Genomic DNA, 20,855 nt, shown 5'->3' with positions numbered 1-20,855 from the left:
GAGAAAATCAGTCAATTTAAATAAATTCATCAGGCCCTAATCTATAGATTTCACATGACTGGAAATATAGATATGCATCTCTTGGTCACAGATACCTTTTTTAAAAATGGGCCTCACAGTGGGCCAAATTGCCTTGGATAAAATGCAATTGTGTTCATTGTCCATAGCTTATGCCTACCAATACTATAACCCCACCGCCACCATGGGGCTCTCTGTTTACAACGTTGACATTAGCAAACCTCTCACCCAGACACTGCCATACACATGGTTGTGAGGCCGATTGGACGTAGTGCCAAATTCTCTAAATGATGTTGGATGCGGCTTATTGTAGAGAATTTAACATTAAATTATCTGGCAACAGCTCTGGTGGACATTCATGCATGCCAATTGCACGCTCCTTCAAAACTTGAGACATCTGTGGCGTTGTGACAACTGCACATTTTAGTGGGTTTTTAATGTCGTCAGCACAAGGTGCACCTGTGTAATGATAATGCTGTTTAATCAGCTTCTTGATACACCACACCTGTCAGGTGGTTGAATTATCAATTTACATTGGTTTTACATGTTGGGTTTATATTATTAAGTGTATGTATGTGTTTACAAATAAAGTGTTTAAAAAGGAAAGAAGAGAAGGTTAGTCCTGGCCCCAGAGAGATAGCGATATGCCGGCCGCATGCAATAACAACGACATGCATTTCTTGTCAGATTGTTACTGCGTCTGCTATATAGATATTGACGTACAGAAGGGGGTTAATTCAAACATTTTCTCTCCAAATATTTTGTATAAAGATAAGCATTATATTGTTAGATTATAGGAGTAACTCTGGTAGGCCTGAAACACTTCCTCACCTCAAGTTCAACTGTTGGAGTTAGTAGGAGCGCCGTCCTGTACTGCCTTCATATCATGCCTTTATATCATAGACCTGCAGTATAATAGGCTAATAGCCACACCACACAACTGTACTGCCTTCATATCATGCCTTTATATCATAGACCTGCAGTATAATAGGCTAATAGCCACACCACACAACTGTACTGCCTTCATATCATGCCTTTATATCATAGACCTGCAGTATAATAGGCTAATAGCCACAACTTTTACAAAAGTTTCTCAACTTAATTAGGGTAATTCAAAAGTAAGTCAAGCCATAAGAGCAGGCTATTATGTTGCGGCAAACACAGCATTACAGTTTGAACTTAATATGGCTGAACAGAATTAAACAGAACACTTGCGAACTGGTTTAAACCTTCACAATACTCTTTATCCTCTAACTTGTGTTTTACTTCAATGAAAAAGGCCTCATCCTCACAATCAACAGTAGCCTAATCAGAGTTTAGGCTATGATAGACTCTCCTGGACAATTTGGCCCGGTACAATTTTGTCTGCTTTTCATAAATTTCCGGCTAACGGAAACCCTGGTGTGTGTGTTTTGCAGGAGTGTTAACTCTGAGTGTTGCCCCCCCCCCCCACACACACACACACACACACATTTGTAATCCCAAACAGCTGGAGATGCTCTTCCACTTTTTTCCCCCTCCAAACTATTTATGTAATGTCATTTGGTGTAGCCACATTTTCTGTGTGGTTATATCACTGAGTCCTACTGTTAGCAAGCAGCTGGCCTGTGTTAGACAGAATGTGTTGTCTATACTCTAAACCAAGGATCTCCAACCCTGTTCCTGGAGAGCTACTGTCCTGTAGGTTTTCACTCCAACCCTAATCTATCACACCTGATTCTAATAATTAGCTGGTTAATATGCTGAATCAGGTTAGTTACAACTGGAGTGGTAGTGAAAAGCTACAGGAGAGGGTAGCTCTTCAGGAACAGGGTTGAAGTGTAAACATACGGTAGAGGGTAGCTTTCCAGGAACAGGGTTGGAGTGTAAACCTACAGAAGAGGGTAGCACTCCAGGAACAGGGTTAGAGCCCTGCTATAATTTGACTTATTTTTTTCTTAAAATTTATGAGAGAAGATGATTCTGTGTTAGAGGATTCATTCTTGAATTGCGGTGGCATTTGCATCCATTTTTGCCACCATTTTAAAACACTTTAAAATGCCGAAGTTTCCTCTACTACATATTTTTATGCATTGTTTAAAGATCTTAGGGCACCAAATTGGTTTGTCCCAGGACTGTTGAGTAGAGTTGTAGTGACATGGGGATTTAGATGTATCTATTATTTAGAATTCTACAATGTCAACAAAAGTATTTCATTTATTTTACTCAGACAAACCTCTTTTCCCAGAAGTTGGCAGTCTTAGGCCCTAAAAATTGTCTGACTCCAGCCACCCTAGTCAAAGACTGTTCTCTATGCTACCACATGGTAAGCGGTACCAGAGCACCAAGTCTAGGTCCAAGAGGCTTCTAAATAGCTTCCAACACCAAGCCATAAGACTCCTGAGCAGCTAATCAAATGGCTACACGGACTATTTGCATAGTCACTTTACCTCTACCTACATGTACATATTATTTTAGTAAATACTTTAACTTATTCTTCTTAAAACTGCATTGTTGGTTAAGGGCTTGTAAGTAAGCATTTCACTGTAAAGGGCTACACCTGTTGTGTTCGGCACATGTGACAAATACAATTAGATTTCTACTGTGTGATGACACAAACAAGTGAATGATTTAGGTCCACTCACGTTATGGTATTAAGACTAAACAGGATGTGCTCTTAGGCCTATAGCTCAATGGTGGTTATACAAGGCTGCTATACTAAGCCTACTAATGATATTGATAATTACTTATTATAATGATGGTCATAATAGTAATAATAACAATAGGGAGATCAAAAAAAGAGTTATAGGCAATATTATGATGAATTTTTCTGACTTTTGATAGTGTTAACAACACAATAAATGCAGTTCTAACAAAAAATATATAGTCTTTATTACAGCAAAGATTAAAAAAAGGTGAATTTGTGATTTGTTTTTCCAACACGTTGTGGTTGCATGAAGCTTGGTGATCACGAAATCAGCTGGCTGTTAAACAATCACAGGCAACAGAAGCAGGATCTGTCTTATTTTTATAGATATCTGTGGATGATTGATAAAGCCGGGCACAAATGACTGCCTCGCCTGGTTCACCAACTACTTCTCAGACAGAGTTCAGTGTGTCAAATCGGAGGGCCTGTTGTCCGGACCTCTGGCAATCTCTATGGGGTGCCACAGGGTTCAATTCTTGGTTAGACTCTTTTCTCTGTATACATCAGTGATGTTGCTCTTGTTGCTAGTGATTTTCTGATCCACCTTTACGCAGACCACACCATTCTGTATACTTCTGGCCCTTCTTTGGACACTGTGTTAACAAACCACCAGACGAGCTTCAATGCCATACAACTCTCCTTACGTGGCCTCCAACTGCTCTTAAATGCAAGTAAAACTAAATGCATGCTCTTCAACCGATCTCTGCCCGCACCCCCTCGCCCGTCTAGCATCACTACTCTGGACGGTTCTGACTAAGAATATGTGGACAACTACAAATACCTAGGTGTCTGGCTAGACTGTAAACTCTCCTTCCAGACTCATATTAAGCATCTCCAATCCAAAATTAAATCAAGAATCTGCATCCTATTTCGCAACAAAGCATCCTTCACTCATGCTGCCAAACATACCCTCGTAAAACTGACTATCCTACCGATCCTCTACTTCGGCGATGTCATTTACAAAATAGCCTCCAACACTCTACTCAGCAAATTGGATGCAGTCTATCACAGTGCCATCCGTTTTGTCTCCAAAGCCCCATATACTATTCACCACTGCGACCTGTACGCTCTCCTTGCCTGGCACTCGCTTCATACTCGTCGCCAAACCCACTGGCTCCAGGTCATCTATAAGTCTTTGCTAGGTAAAATCCTGCCTTATCTCAGCTCACTAGTCACCACAGCAACACCCGTAGCATGCGCTCCAGCAGGAATATTTCACTGGTCACCCCCAAAGCCAATTCCTCCTTTGGCTGCCTTTCCTTCCTGTTCTCTGCTGCCAATGACTGGAATGAATTGCAAAAATCACTGAAGCTGGAGACTCCTATCTCCCTCGCTAGCATCAGCTGTCAGAGCAGCTTATACAAATCATTGCACCTGTACATAGCCCATCTGTAAATAGCCCATCCAACTACCTCATCCCCATATTGATTTTGTTTTTTTTTGCTCCTTTGCACCCCAGTATCTCTACTTGCACATTCGTCTTCTGCACATCTATCACTCCAGTGTTTTAATTGCTAAATTGTAATTATTTCGCCACTATAGCCTATTTATTGCCTTACATCTCTAATCTTACCTCATTTGCACACACTGTATATAGACTTTTCTATTCCGTTATTGACTGGACGTTTGTTTATTCCATGTGTAACTCTTTGTTGTTGTTTGTGTCACACTGCTATGCTTTATCTTGGCCAGGTCACAGTTGTAAATGAGAACTTGTTCTCAACTGGCCTACCTGGTTAAATAAAGGTTTAAATTATTTTTTTTAACAATTCGGCTATTGAATATGTACCCAATTTAAGTTGGTTTCCCCACTTTTCTTAGACAATTTAAGGCAAGGGCTGTTTTCTCATCTCCTCATTCTGCTGCTGCCTCCGCCGCATTGTTCTCAACACCAATATGCTGGTTAACTTTGCTATTATGCACACAGCAACATGGTCTAGGAAAAGGATAAGAGCGTCTGCTAAATGACTAAAATGTAAAAGGCGCCAATTCAACAGAGCACTGATGTTTCAGCACCGCGGACAGCAATCGCTAGAATTTCTGCCAAGGCGTGTTGAAGCTGATCTGGTGGCTCATCGTGGCCCAAAACCCTATTAAGACACAATGTTGGCTGTTCCTTTATTTTGGCAGTTTACCTGTATGTGTTAGTAATAAGGATGAGTGTTAATACTCTTTCTTGGTTTGTCTGTGTTAGTAATGAGGCTGTGTTAATACTCTATATTGGTTTGTCTGTGTTAGTAATGAGGCTGTGTTAATACTCTATATTGGTTTGTCTGTGTTAGTAATGAGGCTGTGTTAATACTCTATATTGGTTTGTCTGTGTTAGTAATGAGGCTGTGTTAATTCTCTATATTGGTTTGTCTGTGTTAGTAATGAGGCTGTGTTAATACTCTATATTGGTTTGTCTGTGTTGTTAGTGAGGCTGTGTTAATACTCTGCGCTGGTTTTCTCTCCTCAGGGAACAGAAGGATCCAGTGTATCTGCGAGACAAGGTCTCTCAAAAACATTCCAAGGAGCAGTTTGAGGTTGCACAGAAGATAGAGCAGGAGTATAGCACATTCTTTACAGGTTGGTATTCGACTCATGTTGCACTGTCTCCGTTTCCCTTTGGCTGTGTGTGGGGGTGGGTGGATGAGTGTGTGCATACGTATGTGGCTTCGTGTGTCATTTTCTAACTTAGTTAACCCTGCTCTTCCTGTATCTTTCCAGGTATTGTCCAGGGCGGCTCTCTGCCCTACATTTGCACTCAGATCATAACTATAGTTGACCAGGAACAGAGTAAGGTCCTGTGGACTCCCCTTGGCTGTCCCTAGAGGGTGGAGGCCACCACTGCACCCTTCTCCCCTAGAGGGTGGAGGCCACCACTGCACCCTGTTGCACTGCGCCTCTCCCTCTCCACTCACAACAAACACTACAAAACCTTCCACACTATACCAATAGGTACACTACAGTACACTTCAGTAAGCTACTACACATGTAAGCTAGATATTTTTGTTATTGTTTTTAGGGTGTTGATTTGTACTTTTTAACCAGAGCCTTTTCTTCTCTGTGTAATCTGTAGCAGGTTGGTAGAACTGACAAGGTGTTACACTTCATTTGGTCTTCCCTAAGGGTTTTAAGGTGGTGTTTCTGTAAAGCTGCATTGTAAGCAGACTTTTACAGTTAAGACATGAGTGTGTATTGTTGTTAAATGTTCTGCTGGAATGTGTTAGACCCCCCTGACCCAGAATCAGCCCTTAAATCAAACCTGTGTATCAAATGACATCACCCTGTTTTACACACCCCGTTCAATGACTGACAACTAATAATGTGGAATAATAATAACTGTGTGTGCGTATGAATCGTGTGTACGAGAGAGAGTAATATTATTGATGAATTGTAAGGACTTTGTTGGTTGGATTGAAACATGGTCTTTGATATTGGTATGAAGTTGACGCCATAGAAACGTTACCTGTAGAACAGACAAACCTCTCCAAACAATATGTCTTATCGGTCTTCTGTCAAAAATGTTTTATCCAAAAGGCCATTTTGAAAGGGTCAAATCAAACAATATTTTACAGCTTTCAATCATACCAAACTTCGGTGTGCATCACGTGTGTAACTGTGTCAAGTTAAATTGTGTGTCTATAGCAAAGCAAAAGCCATGAAAATCACACATGGCAGTAGCGAAGGGTGTCTGGTCTACTCGTTGCATTTCTATGGTTACTGCACGTGAGTGGACAGTTTACGGGCTTATCGGAAGTGCCTTCCGTCGGAGACAGGCCCCCATTCCTTACCCTTTCCGATCTGATGGAACAGAATAAGTTGAAGCAATATGGCGATAGGACCTCCCCATTGGAAGGCTAGCTGGAGCCATCACCATGCTGTTCACACCCATCTGTTACCTTCAGATCTGCAAACACCATGAAGTTAACACACGGGTTGCAAAATTCCCTGTAGTTCCAGAAATCCCAGTTGGAGGATTCCTGGAATCGGGAGGTGAATAAGCAGGAAATCCGTAAACCAAGGATTTTATTGAAAGTTCACAGAATTTTTCAACCCAAGTTAACACTATAGGTCTGCAAACAAACACTATAGAGCAGGGCTTCCCAAACTCGGTCCTGGGGTCCCCCCAGAGCTTGTTTTGGAATGAGACCGTACAGAGCGTATGACAATGGCAAGGTTGTGAGGGTAGGCCAGACGGTGACCACCTCCAGAATACACTCCAGGGCTAGACAGACCACTGTGTCTCCATCACATATCTATCTGTCACATATTTAAAGACAATATAGAGAATATATATATATATATGTTTGTGTGAGTGTACATGCCTCACAGGGGCCTATGGACTGTAACAGTATGCAGATGAATTATTCTATAGTACATGTATTTCAACTAGTTCTCAGGCCTGTGGAAGTTCAGTAGTCATGTCTTAGCAGGTATTTGCATGTTTTTCTGTTTTTGTCTTTGGTTGTCACCTTTTTTAAATGTACTCACAAACCAGAATGACACCATGGAGCAAATTCTATATTTTCTTATTCCTTAATAAAACCATTTAAATGTTAGTGATATATTTGTTATTTAATGTATTTTGATCTAAGCGGCAGAAACACATTGTCCTGCATCCTAATGTGCCAAAATCCAGTACGTCAGTTTATTTTTTTATTTCTGTTTTGCACTTGTTATTCTGTGGACCTTAACAAAATGGTTTTCCCAGTAGACATAAATAAATAGGTACTATATCATTTTTTATTAACTAATTCACATTTTAAATGTATCACATTAGTTCCATACATTTCATTGATGGCCTTTTTATTCTTTAATCATCTTGGTTAGAAAACAGACACACCAGAATGCTCCTCCATATTTGCATTCTTGCTGAAAAAGGGACTTAATGCACAGTTTTTCAAAGGAAAATCAGATCTGAAGTTTGACTATTGGGCTGTATGATAGGCATATTAAGTACAATTGGAATGTACCTTTTTTGTAGTAGGTAGAGATGGTTTAAAATGAGGGATTCCATGTGAAATGGTTGTATTTCTAAGAAGAATGACAAGCTGCCAGGTACTGTTCTGCGGTTTTATTTTCTTTGAAAAATGTGATATGTTAAGACATGAACATTAGAATAAAAGTAATTTTCTCTATCGCAATGACATGGCTTCTGCGTCAGACTCATTACTGGGGACTTACACTTGGCAGGAATATCAGCGACCTAGCTGCAGTCATTTTCAATGGAAGAAGATGCGAGGAGACACAGCGACTTAACGGTTGGCGACCAGCGAGCTAGCTACCAGTGTTCAAGGTTCCAAAAGTTTATGCAAATTTCAGCGACGTGACTGCACAACAGCCAATCGGTAGAGTGCAGCTCTTGCAAGAACGCTTTGACATTGGCTAACAACCAAACTGCCATTTTGCTGCATGCTGTTAAGGATACACCCACCTGTGGAGATCTCCACGACTTGATCGCTGATTATCTCTGCAAGTGGGAGTCATCAGTTATTTGTGTCTCGCTATCTCTCCCTGTTCTTGAATGAGTTAGTTGGCAACCTTGTTTCATTCAGTACTAGGAAATATTAAACGTAGACCACTTAATATTGTTCAATCATCCCTTTGGAAATAGAATACAGTAGTTATTGTTCATTTTGCATTGAAAAGGCACCCAACCAGACACCACAAACAGTTACCTAAAGGGCAGTTTTGGCCTCTGATGGTCTGGCAGCTTGATGAGAATGCACAGTGGATCCATAGAGGACAGATCCCCAGCAAATACATGTAAGACACACTGCACAGAGGTTTATTTTGATTTTGATATAAAGCAGGAAAATGTAATGTTTCGCATTCCGAATTATGATGCCCCTAAAATCTGCCACCCTTCAGAGATGCACTATAATAAAAAATATATATAATTTAGCTGAACGCAGCAGAGTAAACGACATGGCAGATAAAACCAACATCCATCAATTTTTCTGTGCAGAGAATGAGAAGGCAGCTGTATCTCTCTGGATCACTGTAGAGAGATACGGCTTCTCAGACATGACAAAGCTTGCCACACATTCCTCTGCATTCAAACCGACATCCCTAACCAAGATGTAATAGTAGAGCAACAATAAACCAGGTTTTCCACTCTTGGCTGACATCACAGAGACAGGACTTTCACCTGTTCAGTCCTCTGACTCCTCTCCCATCAGTGTACAGGATGGGAAGAAAGACTGAATGTTAGAGAAAGGGTCATGTTCTTTTACTGAATGACTTTGTTCTGGCCAACGGTGCCATCAAATGGTCCTACACTGATCATTATAATTGATTTAACAATGAAAATGGCTAAATGGCCCCCCCAAAATTGTATTTGCATGATTATATTCCATTTGGGGAAATTATTCAATTACAATATTCTCATTACTGATAAACTACAGTATCTTCACTGTCAATGAATCCAAGAAACTTAGACACAACATTTCTATACAGTCCAGTACCAGAAATGCACTTTGTGCTGTGTGATTCCCCATTCCATCAAGTTAGGCAGCCTCTAGCTACACCAGATCTGATTGGTGGATTGGGCTTCCAATGCTCAAGGTCACTTTCTCAAAGCTGTAACTAAGGTCACATGGTCTTCCCATGATGTTCAAGGAGATAACTGGCCTCCAGCTCCCTGGCCTACTCATTGGGGTGAGAGATCGCCCCATGACCCACCATACCCTATCCCGTTTGCCAGGCTTGGACCAACCCTCAAGCACCGTTATCTTGCTCCCCTTTCTCCCCAAAGTGTGCACTCTTTCACTCCCTATCAAAAATTTGAAAAAATATATTCTTCACAATTATGTACGCAATCAGATAGGCTGATGTATTAGCTGGAGGAAGTTTCCCACCATATTCCATAGAATAGGAACACTGTTTTTGTTGTCATGGAAAGCTTGGCACCCAAATGGAGACCAGTTTGTCAAATACGTGTACGGAATACATATTATGAACTGTGTCATTCTTCCTCAGAGCTCAACCCTCCCCTAGCCAAGCGTCACACCTCCTCCTCAACTCTCAACCCTGTATTAGTAAAGCCTCATCTTCCTTCCTCTATGGGATGGCACACTATTCTGTGTGAAATCCTGCATGAAGTATTCCTGCATATTTATTGGAAAAATAAACAAATGCATCGAGCAGACAAGCTTATGGAACCATGTCTCAACCCTGCATTAGTCAAGCCTCACCTACGTAAAAATCCACGTAAAAAGACAATTACCACTAAATAAGTAAGTCACAACTGTGTCCTCGACATACAGTGCATTCGGAAAGTATTCAGTCCCCTTGACTTTTTCCACATTTTGTTAACAGTCTTATTCTGAAATGTATGAATAAAAACAAATCACACAGTACCCCATAAAAACAAAGTGAAAACAGATTTTGAAAGTTTAAGAAATGTATTAAAAATAAAAACAGAAATACCTTATTTACATAAGTATTCAGACCCTTTGCTAGTAGGAGACTCGAAATTGAGCTCAGGTGCGTCCTGTTTCCATTGATCATGCTTGAGATGTTTGGAACCACCAATCTTGGTTTCATCAGACCAGAGAAACGTATTTAGGTGCCTTTTGTCAAACTCCAAGCGGGCTGTCATGTGCCTTTTACTGAGGAGTGGCTTCCATCTGGCCACTCTACCATAAAGGCCTGATTGGTAGAGTGCTGCAGAGATAGTTGTCCTTCTGGAAGATTCTCCCATCTTCAGAGGAACTCTAGAGCTCTGTCAAAGTGACCATTTGGTTCTTGGTCACCTCCCTGACCAAGGCCTTTCTCCCTGGATTTCTCAGTTCGGCCGGGCGCCCAGCTCTAGGAAGAGTCTTGGTAGTTCCAAACTTCTTCCATTTAAGAATGATGGAGGCCACTGTATTTTTGTGGATCTTCAATGCTGCAGAAATGTTTTAGTATTCTTCCCCAGATCTGTGCCTCGACAAACTCCTGTCTCTGAGCTTTACGGACAATTCCTTCAACATCATGGCTTGGTTTTTGCTCTGACATGCTCTGTCAACTGTGGGACCTTATATAGACAGGTGTGTGCCTTTTCAAATCATCTCCAATCAATTGAATTTACCACAGGTGGACTCCAATGAAGTTGTAGAAACATCTCAAGGATGATCAATGGAAACAGGATCCACCTGAGCTCAATTTCGAGTCTCATAGCAAAGCGTCTGAATAATTATGTAAATAAGATATTACTATTTTTTATACATTTGCAAACATTTCTAAAAAAACATTGTTTTCTTTGTCATTATGGGGTTTTGTGTGTCGATTTCTGTCAAAAAAATATTTATTCCATTTAGAATAAGGCTGCAATGTAACAAAATGTGTAAAAAGTCAGTTGGGAAGTTGGACATTTCTGAGTTTCCTAGTTCCAACTAGCACATGAACACAGCATAAAATCTGATTTTAAGAAGAGAAATGCTAGAAATAAGCAGGGTTTATGACTGTGGCAACTAGTGACGACCAGGCCATGGCAGCAGGGGCATTCAAGTAGGCAGGATTTAACACAAAGACGCACCTTGCCCAGCAGTCTGGTCTCTTAAACTAGATGTAACAAAGTAAGTGTAAATCCGGGACACACTCAAATTAGTATGATATGTTAGGATGGTTACATAAGACAGAAGGTTACCTAAGGCATAAACAAAAGGAGGGTGGTTGGTCGGGGTGGATGTATAATGCGAACGTCTAGGAACCCAAAGGTTGCACAGTTGAATCGCTTCACGAACAACTTTAGCATTTCAGCTGATTAGCATCTTTGCAACTACTTACTACTTTTAGCTATTTTGCAACTACTTAGCATGTTAGATAATCCTTCCCCTACCACTTTTAGCTAACCCTAATCCTAACCTTAACCCTTTAACCTAACTCCTAACCTCAACCCTACACTGCCAGATTGTGCCATTTGTGTTTTCGCATTGTGGCAACAGTTTGTGGACTTGAAATATCTTCAGCCATTCGAAAACCCTTTAATCTAACTCATAACCGTAACCTTAACCCATAGCTAATGTTAGCCAGCTAGGTAACATTAGCGCTAGCCACCTAGATAATGTTAGCAACAACAAATTGAAATTTGTAACATATCGTACGTTTTGCAAATTCTTAATATATTGTACGAATTGCAATTAGTAACATATACGAATTGTAATTCGTAACATATCATATAAAATGGATGATGGACATCCACAAATTAATACATACCATACGAAACGCAACAGATCATACTAAATGGAGTGTCACGGATTTACGTACAGAATAATTTGAAATGCTCTGAGGCCAGGTTGCAGCTGCCCAGAAAGCCAGCCCAAGAAGGCTCAGGGGTCAACCCCCTTGTTTTCATTCAAAGTGAAAACACTACACAAGAAGTGGGGCAGCATAGGGTTGCCCACGACCTGCGGCTACACATCTCCCTGAAACTGTTGATTGATTTAAATATTTTTGATCTGTGTGTCCTTGGTCTCTTCAACCAGGGGAGGACTAGGCATCTGGCATTCTGGCATACACCAGATGGGCGGGCTGGTCCAGTTTTAACCCTGTGGGACTGTCAAACTTGGATTTTTGTGCAAAAAGGATCCTTATCTGGCTAAAAATGGGGGCCTCAAGGAAAAAAATGGGTCGGTGTGTTAAAAATGCCTGGGCCAATTTTTGTCCCAGTCTGCCTCTATCATCAACACAGATCAACAGTGTAGTTAGTATAGAATATGGTGAAAAATAATTCAAGGCTTTGACCTCATAGGTAATAGGGGAGGTGTTGAGACAGGGTAGCACACTATGACCTCTGTCAAGACAATGGCACATGGTAGGCCTAGTGTACTTTCCCTGGAAAGGTGAGGTCACTGGTTCCAGTCCAAGTCCCACTCCCAGCTGTGGGTCCTCATGCGCCCTCTGTGACCATCCTGTCCTGAGACACAGTCTTTCTATTGGCCACTGATGCATCTGTCTGTGGGTGGCACCTGTTCCTGTCTTATCCTCTGTCTAATTGTCTTCAGAATGTAAAGGATAATTGACTGGGGGCAGAATAAGGGCTTTGGCACTGGAAACACATTATGGTGAATGATTGAAGGAGCCTCCTTCAAATGAAGATGAAAATAAGCCAAATTATAAAATATCATTATAGTGACAGAGGCCTGTGTAGCAAGGGAAACTCATATCATCAGGTTCAGTTCTGAGAATTAAAATGGGGACAACTGCTGTGTTGTATGAACTCGATGGAATCATCTGTGGCTAATCTAATAACTGTCCTAAAATGGAAGCCTTGGCATTTCAAACCGAAGTTGCTGCTGCATCACAGTACGATATATTGTCGGCTGCTGTTCAAATGAACATGACAGTCACATATGTAGCTCAGAGACATGTGTCACTTTCAACGTGAATACATTACACCGAAAGAGCGCAATGTATTGCCCAATGCCGCGTTCAAAACCCCTGAGAACTCGGTAAAAACAAGCTGCGACTGGGATTTTTTTTTTTTTTTTTTTTTTGAACGGTCATCCAACTCCGAATTCCAAATCGGAAACTCTGTGGCTTTTTCTAGATCTCCGACTTTCCGACCTGACGTCACGACGTCATGACTTGATCTAGTTTTTTCCCGAGTTCTCAGTGGTCTTGAAAGCACAATAGGAACTGACTGAGACAAGTGCCTGGCACTTGGTATAAACATCAGCGCTTTGCGGTATTACTGCTTTCTGACCATCTTTGAGCTACGCACCGCCCCTCCGACCTGTAAATCTCTCTAGCATTCAGTGGAGCGAGCGGCTCTGACAGGCACTATCAACTGGCCGATCTGCGCGACCCTGGGCTGGATCAAGCGGAAGGAATGGGGACAGTCAGTTGCGAAGGCGACATCACCCGAGCGCTTATATGTCAGAAAGCGAACACTCCGCTAGATGATGTCGTTTGTGTTTTCGCATCGTGGCAACAGTTTGGGGACTTGAAATAGCTTCTGCCATCCAAAAACCATCGAGGCTATCGATTAAATTGGTGTTTAGAAAAGTGAAATCAATTTTCCGCTGTTAATCGACCGAATCCCTGGATGGAAGACGACTTGAGAGGTCGGACAGAAACTGTTTGAAGAAAACAGCCCTTTTCAATGTCGCTGCGCCTATCATAATCTGAAACATCATTGGAAGCCTCGACGGCTGCTAGATGAGACAGACCATCTTTGCCATGGCATTGGTCCTGAAAAACTCGGAAAAGCTCTCAAAATGAAAAGCGCTCAACGTTTGTCATTACTGCGGATTTAAATGCCTCTCGCGAATGGACACCGACCGGCTATTTCGGTCCAGTTAGTGCGTGCGGCGTTTTCGACTGTCGCGGAAATCTGAAATAGATTGAAATAAACATACAATTAATTAAGTGCGGGTGAGAATACACAACGCATAGTTTTTTTAAAAGCAATATGGCTGGTGAGTGGGGCTGGGGACGCTGGCATAGGCTCTCCAAGGCTCCTAGATGCTAGATGAGGCGGACGCCACCGTTACCCATGGAAGCGGCAACTCTATGATGAGTAGAAATAACTATTTTAACAAAAATCCGGACTCCTCGATCTCTATGTCCAAGATGGACGTGATCATCCCCTTCTCGCCAGACGTGCCCTGCGACAACAATGGCCAGCGCATGTGGTGGGCATTCCTCGCCTCCTCCATGGTCACGTTTTTCGGGGGTCTCTTCATCATTCTCCTGTGGAGGACCCTCAAATACCTGTGGACCGTCTGCTGCCACTGTAACATCAAAAAGAAGGTAATGACAAACACCTCAACCGTCAACGGTTGGTTATTGATGTGGCGCTCATATTATAAAGGCAAGTTGTGCATAATGTCACATTTACGGTGATAGATATTACGCCACTGTCTGTCTTGACACATTTTACTGTTCACCTTATGACCCGACGTTGTCATCCATTGTTTATAAAAGCTCTCCGGCCTGGGCTGGGGTGGTTGATTTACCATGGCATATTGACTTGGAGTCCAATTCGTGTTGTTGCATTAGCCTTCACTGGGATAGTGACTCACCATCAACTTATAGTGTTGATTTACATTTGGTTGAGTTGTCAACTAACGTTTATTCAACGTAAAATCAACAAAACATGTTATTGGATTTAGGTTAAAGGTAGGGTGAATTTTTTTCCCCACATTGTTGAAATGATGTGGAAACAACGTTGATGCAACCAGTTTTTCCCAGTGGGTAGGCTGAGGAGCTGTCAACTACCCTATAGCTAGAAAACTGTCACCAACATACAACAACAGGCCAGTCTATGTGGTAGGGGAGTACACCTAATATAGGCTGCAAAATTCTCTATTTTATCTTATTTTATGGTAATATTCCAGGCCTCTGGGAAACCAGTTATTACATGTTTTTCAGTAGAGTTAATACTTAGTATATTTCAGTAGAATCAATTATTGGTATATTTCAGTATTCTGTGTCTGTGAAATGCCTGGTGTTGTTGCTTGATGAATGTAACCTGGATGGCTGATCTGAAAATAGACTGTATGGATGCCCCTGCTGTGCTGCCTGCCTAGATGGTTTGTTCCAGTGCAACAGTAGGCTAGGGGTGGCCCACATAAAGAATGAATCATGTATGAATCACCTGTGGGTAAACGGCTGCTTCAGTTTGCTATCACTCAGTGTTGTATAGGGCACAAGTGGTCCTCTTGTTGGTTTAGCTGGATAGTTCTAGACCTCCGAGGTGGGCACTTCACAGTTCAAATCAAATTGCGCACGTAATACACCGCTGCAACTCCAAGAGCATTTCATTGTTTTCTCCAGTCTCTGCACAGATGATGCTGTCGGTTAAAAAAAACTGTTTTAGGAAGTCAGTCGGTCTCAACTTACTGGTAGCATAAAAAATAACATGCAATTTATACATTTGGTAGTGCATCAGCCGTTTTCCTCTTATGTCAGTCACTGACCGTCACTAACATTTTCAATTTACAGTAAGTTGGTCTTGCCAGTTATAAGTGTCCAGGGACACTGACCTCCAGGGACCCCCATTGATTTTGTTAGTCACTCTCACTCAGATATCATACGAACATGGCTCAAGTCATTGCAAAATGTGTATAATTACCAGAAATTAGTTTAAAAAAAATTGCACCCCCCAAAAAAGGTTGCGAGAGGGAGAAAGAGGGCCCTTTTTGCCCCTCTGCAAAGTCCTCCTGGCATAGGGTGGGGGGACGGCCCCTTTCCGCCCATCTCTGTTGGGTGTTGTATTGTGACAGCCAGGGGCATCAGAGGGATGACAGCAGGACAGGCAGAGGGCACTCTTTCCATCCACCCTCCTCCTATCCTCCAGCCTCCACCATCCCTTAATTTCAACTTCAAGTTTTATTTTCCACATGCACAAGTACAGTGTAATATGGAGTTGACCCCCCCCCCCCCCCCCCTTTGTTGCTATAACAGCCTTCACTCTTCTGGGAAGGCTCTCCACTAGATGTCGGGATATTGCTGCAGGGACTTGCTTCCATTCAGCCACAAGACCATTAGTGAGATCAGGCACTGATGTTGGGCGATTAGGCCTGGCTTGCAGTCGGCATTCCAATTCATACCGAAGGTGTTCAATGGGGTTGAGGTCAGGGCTCTGTGCAGGCCAGTCAAGTTCTTCCACACCGATCTCGACAAACCTTTTCTGTATGGACCTAGCTTCGTGCACAGGGGTATTGTCATGCTGAAACAGAAAAGGGCCGTCTGCAAACTGTTGCCACAAAGTTGGAAGCACAGAATTGTCTAGAATGTCATCATATGCTATAGCGTTAAGATTTTCCTAGCCCGAACCATGAAAACAGCCCCAGACCATTATTCCACCTCCACCAAACTTGACAGTTGACACTGCATTGGGGCAGATAGCGTTCTCCTGGCATCCGCCAAACCCAGATTTGTCCTTCGGACTGCTAGATGATGAAGCGTGATTCATCACTCCAGATAACTAGTTTCCACTGCTCCAGAGTCCAATGGCGGCTAGCTTTTCCCCACTCCAGCGACGCTTGGCATTGCACATGGTGATCTTAGGCTTGTGTGCGGCTGCTCGGCCATGGAAAACAATTTCAAGAAGCTCCCGACGAACAGTTATTGTGCTGACGTTGCTTCCAGAGGAACTTTGGAACTCGGTAGTGAGTGTTGCAACCTAGGACAGACACATTTTGCAAGCTTCAGCACTTCACTGTTCCACTCTGTGAGTTTGTGGTCTACCATTTCCCAGGCTGAGCTGTTGTTGCTCCTAGACGTTTCCACTTCACAATAACAACACTTAGAGCTGTCATAACTCTCCTGTGACGATCTGAAGGTTCAGGTTACACTCTACGAGTGGGAAGTCGGCTGTTTTATGGTCTGTCATAAAACACTCTGCCCCTATGCTCTGTAGTGTTGGAGATTGGAATGTAAACTGTGGAACACAGAGAAACCCTTGGACATCAAAAGTTTGAATAATGAAATAATATTTATTTTTGATAATGTGGGAGTGGTCCGTGGACACTTAAGGGACAGTCATGACGAGTGTGTTTCATTTGGTGATCTCATGAAGGACAGGAAACCCACATTACTGTATTTCTGTTTGTCTACACTTTTCAATGATCAGATTTACATATAGATGTTGGATAAAATGAATGAGTAAATATGAACTATTTGTGAAAAGATGTAATGTGATTTTAGCCTTCTAAATGAGAGTATGGGTTTTCATATAAAGTTTAACTAGTCATCAAATCAAATCAAATCAAATTTATTTATATAGCCCTTCGTACATCAGCTGATATCTCAAAGTGCTGTACAGAAACCCAGCCTAAAACCCCAAACAGCAAGCAATGCAGGTGTAGAAGCACGGTGGCTAGGAAAAACTCCCTAGAAAGGCCAAAACCTAGGAAGAAACCTAGAGAGGAACCAGGCTATGTGGGGTGGCCAGTCCTCTTCTGGCTGTGCCGGGTGGAGATTATAACAAAACATGGTCAAGATGTTCAAATGTTCATAAATGACCAGCATGGTCAAATAATAATAAGGCAGAATAGTTGAAACTGGAGCAGCAGCACAGTCAGGTGGACTGGGGACAGCAAGGAGTCATCATGTCAGGTATTCCTGGGGCATGGTCCTAGGGCTCAGGTCCTCCGAGAGAGAGAAAGAAAGAGAGAATTAGAGAGAGCATATGTGGGATGGCCAGTCCTCTTCTGGCTGTGCCGGGTGGAGATTATAACAGAACATGGCCAAGATGTTCAAATGTTCATAAATGACCAGCATGGTCGAATAATAATAAGGCAGAACAGTTAACTGGAGCAGCAGCACAGCCAGGTGGACTGGGGACAGCAAGGAGTCATCATGTCAGGTAGTCCTGGGGCATGGTCCTAGGGCTCAGGTCCTCCGAGAGAGAGAAGGAGAGAATTAGAGAACGCACACTTAGATTCACACAGGACACCGAATAGGACAGGAGAAGTACTCCAGATATAACAAACTGACCCTAGCCCCCCGACACATAAACTACTGCAGCATAAATACTGGAGGCTGAGACAGGAGGGGTCAGGAGACAACTAGTCAGTGACCACGCCCCTGTGAGGCCAGACATGACATCATGTGTCATGGAATCGTCCCTTTTTCCACAGAGTATAAAACCTACTTCCTAAAAAATTGACATGAAGTCAGAGAATGCCGGGACGGAGTCCCCACGTTGGAATGGCTACAATTCTATAGACTATTAGACTAGAAAACATGCAGCTGACGCAACATGTGAAATGGTTAAGAACAACAACTCTGTAGTCCATGGAGACCATACAGAGTGTAGTGTTGGCTACACAGCTGGAAATGTTTCAACTCTGAGAATATCGATCACTACAGAATAAGAGCAAATCCTAGACGTAGAATTACTAGTCTGCAGCTGGAAATGACATAAGTCTAGTACGAGAATACCGACATCCGCTGAATAATCTACTCGATGCTACGCCTGGCGTATCCATTACAACAGACACTATCCAGAGCCGCGGAGAAAGCGACAACTACGAAAGACATTGACTTCTGGGGAAGTTAACCAGAGACTCTCTGATAAACTGACTGGCAATACGGACCAGCAATTCCAACAGAGAAGACGACAACGACATACGGATGTAAATATGTACATTGCAATTATTCTCGAATGAGCGGCCGTTCATGTGCAAAGGATTAGCAGTTCAATTAATTTAATTATCAACTGTGTGTAGTGAATCCATTTAGTCTTTCCCACTCTTTTATCTGTCCCCACCCCTTTCATTGTCTACCAAGCCGTCATATGGGTTTAGCCGACTAGGGACATATCAATGCATTGCGTTAGTAACCACTATCTATTGTTTGTTTTATGTATTTCTGTGGTTATTTAGTTAATCAGTAAATAAATAATTAAGCCAATTTGTATATCGATGATTCATCATTTAGGCTAGGGTTCGTGCAGATATCCAAGGGTTTGCGACGTTCAGTAATGAGAACTCATGAGGTAATAATGATGCATTCATAGAAGACTAATCGATAAGATATGAAAATATCTGAAGAGTCGATTCGGGAATTAGAGACTCTATAAACATTTTCCCGTGGTGCCCCAACTTCCTAGTCAAAGTTTACATGATTTGTTTAATAACGTAATAATAATTACACAGAATAGATTTGATAAAATAGCGGTCTTTACATTTAATGATAGTCCAGACACGACACAGTTGACCAGGGCAGCTCTAGCAGGGCAGACATTTTGAGGAACTGACTTGTTGGAAAGATGGCATCCTATGATGGAGCCACGTTGAAAGTCACTGAGATCTTCAGTACTGGCCATTCTACTGCCAGTGTTTGTTTATGGAGATTGCATGGCTGTGTGCTTGATTTTATACATTTGTCAGCAACGTGTGTGGCTGAAATAGCTGAATCCACTAATTTGAATGTGTGTTCACATACTTTTGTGTGTGTGTGTATATCCACTTTGTCCTATAGTAGTATGTATGTGGACCTAGACTTGGCTCTCTGGTACCGCTTGCCGTGTGTTAGCAGAGAGAACTGTCTATGACTTGGGTGACTGGAGTCTTTGACAATTTTTTGGGCCTTCCTCTGACACAGGCTTCCTATTTAGAGGATAACAGATTGCGTTGTACCCCTTAAGCCGATTTTGGGGGATGTGAAACTGGGCATTATGATGTTTGTTAACGTGACGATGGTGTGTCCCTTCTGGTTAGGAGTAATTAAAGGATAGAAACCTAATTTGAGAAACATGCGTGAAACTACTTCACCATTGAATCGTGCATTGGTCTCAATGGGAAATTCGCTCTAAGATTTGAGTTGCAGTTTCCTGCATCTCAAGTTAGGATTATGCCAGGGAGAGCTATAGCTCTAACAGCTTCTCTTTCCCGTATTCCCTTTTAATTATCAGTGTCAACACATCACCCAGGCCAACCAGGCAGCCCAGCTGAAACACACACCCGGGGCTTTGTACCTGGGGAGCGGTTCTAACGCAACCATGCCTGACCTGGGTCTCTGGATGGATCACCTGCCTTTCTCAATTTTATGTATAAAGATATTCAGGGTGAAGGCAGGGTAGAGTGGTGCTAGTCCTCGGGGGTGACTTTGGGGGGAGGGGTTTGTTTGACACTTGGCCACAGAGGGAACAGGCTTGTTGGGAGCATTAAGGAGGGAAACCGGATCTGTGTTCAGCTGACTGGCGAGGCCGGCTCCGTTGGCATGGTGTTAGTAACGGGATTCAGGGCAGCGGGGGCCTCTGGCACTGGGGATACTGGGCATCAGGGGGAAACTAATGGCTGGGGGGGGATGATGCGTGTGTGAGGTGGTGTTGCATTTCATGCCCTTACCCCCTCTCTGTACCATCCCTGGGACATGTCCCAATACTGTTAAATGGCTTCCTCTCTTCATCTATTTTAACCTCATCTCCCTCCCTTCCTGATCACTGGATGGGCACTCAACTCAGGGCTCTCACCTATCACATTCACTCAGGCAGGTGTTTTCTGCAGGGGAACATTTGAAAGCTTTTTGGTCACATCCACATGTGCAATAAAGTACAGTGAAATGCTTAACTTGCGAGCTCTTTCCCAACAATGGAGAAAGAAGGTTGTAATATTGATATGAAATAAAACACGTGAAATGTGAGAGAAGAAACAGGATAATGCAGTTCTAAAGCTATATACAGGGGGTACCGGTACCAAGTCAATGTGCGGGGGTACAGGTTAGT

At 42.5% G+C, this 20,855-nt stretch overlaps 2 protein-coding genes across 13 annotated transcripts in view; both read left to right on the top strand.

The window, feature by feature from the left end:
* Positions 1–7,836, top strand: part of LOC110530648 (disks large homolog 5) — a 102,457-nt gene extending 94,621 nt beyond the window's left edge. For all 4 annotated transcript variants that reach the window (XM_090242433.1, XM_090242440.1, XM_090242429.1 and 1 more), the window contains 2 exons: positions 5,163–5,272; positions 5,414–7,836. In XM_090242433.1, coding sequence (XP_090098559.1) covers positions 5,163–5,272; positions 5,414–5,517 — 214 coding nt within the window. In that variant the 3' untranslated portion in view covers positions 5,518–7,836. The remainder of the gene's footprint in view (positions 1–5,162; positions 5,273–5,413) is intronic.
* A 5,155-nt stretch (positions 7,837–12,991) lies between these two features.
* The window catches only part of LOC100301648 (calcium-activated potassium channel subunit alpha-1a), a 331,508-nt gene continuing 323,644 nt past the window's right edge, over positions 12,992–20,855 (top strand). For all 9 annotated transcript variants that reach the window (XM_036986941.2, XM_036986926.2, XM_090242399.1 and 6 more), the window contains exon 1: positions 12,992–14,428. In XM_036986941.2, coding sequence (XP_036842836.1) covers positions 14,141–14,428 — 288 coding nt within the window. In that variant the 5' untranslated portion in view covers positions 12,992–14,140. The remainder of the gene's footprint in view (positions 14,429–20,855) is intronic.

This window comes from Oncorhynchus mykiss, chromosome 1, assembly GCF_057628025.1.
Source record: "Oncorhynchus mykiss isolate SJ-2025 chromosome 1, ASM5762802v1, whole genome shotgun sequence".
Taxonomy (NCBI): domain Eukaryota; kingdom Metazoa; phylum Chordata; class Actinopteri; order Salmoniformes; family Salmonidae; genus Oncorhynchus; species Oncorhynchus mykiss.
Note: the sequence above shows the minus strand (reverse complement) of the source record. Positions and strands in the feature narration are given on the sequence as shown.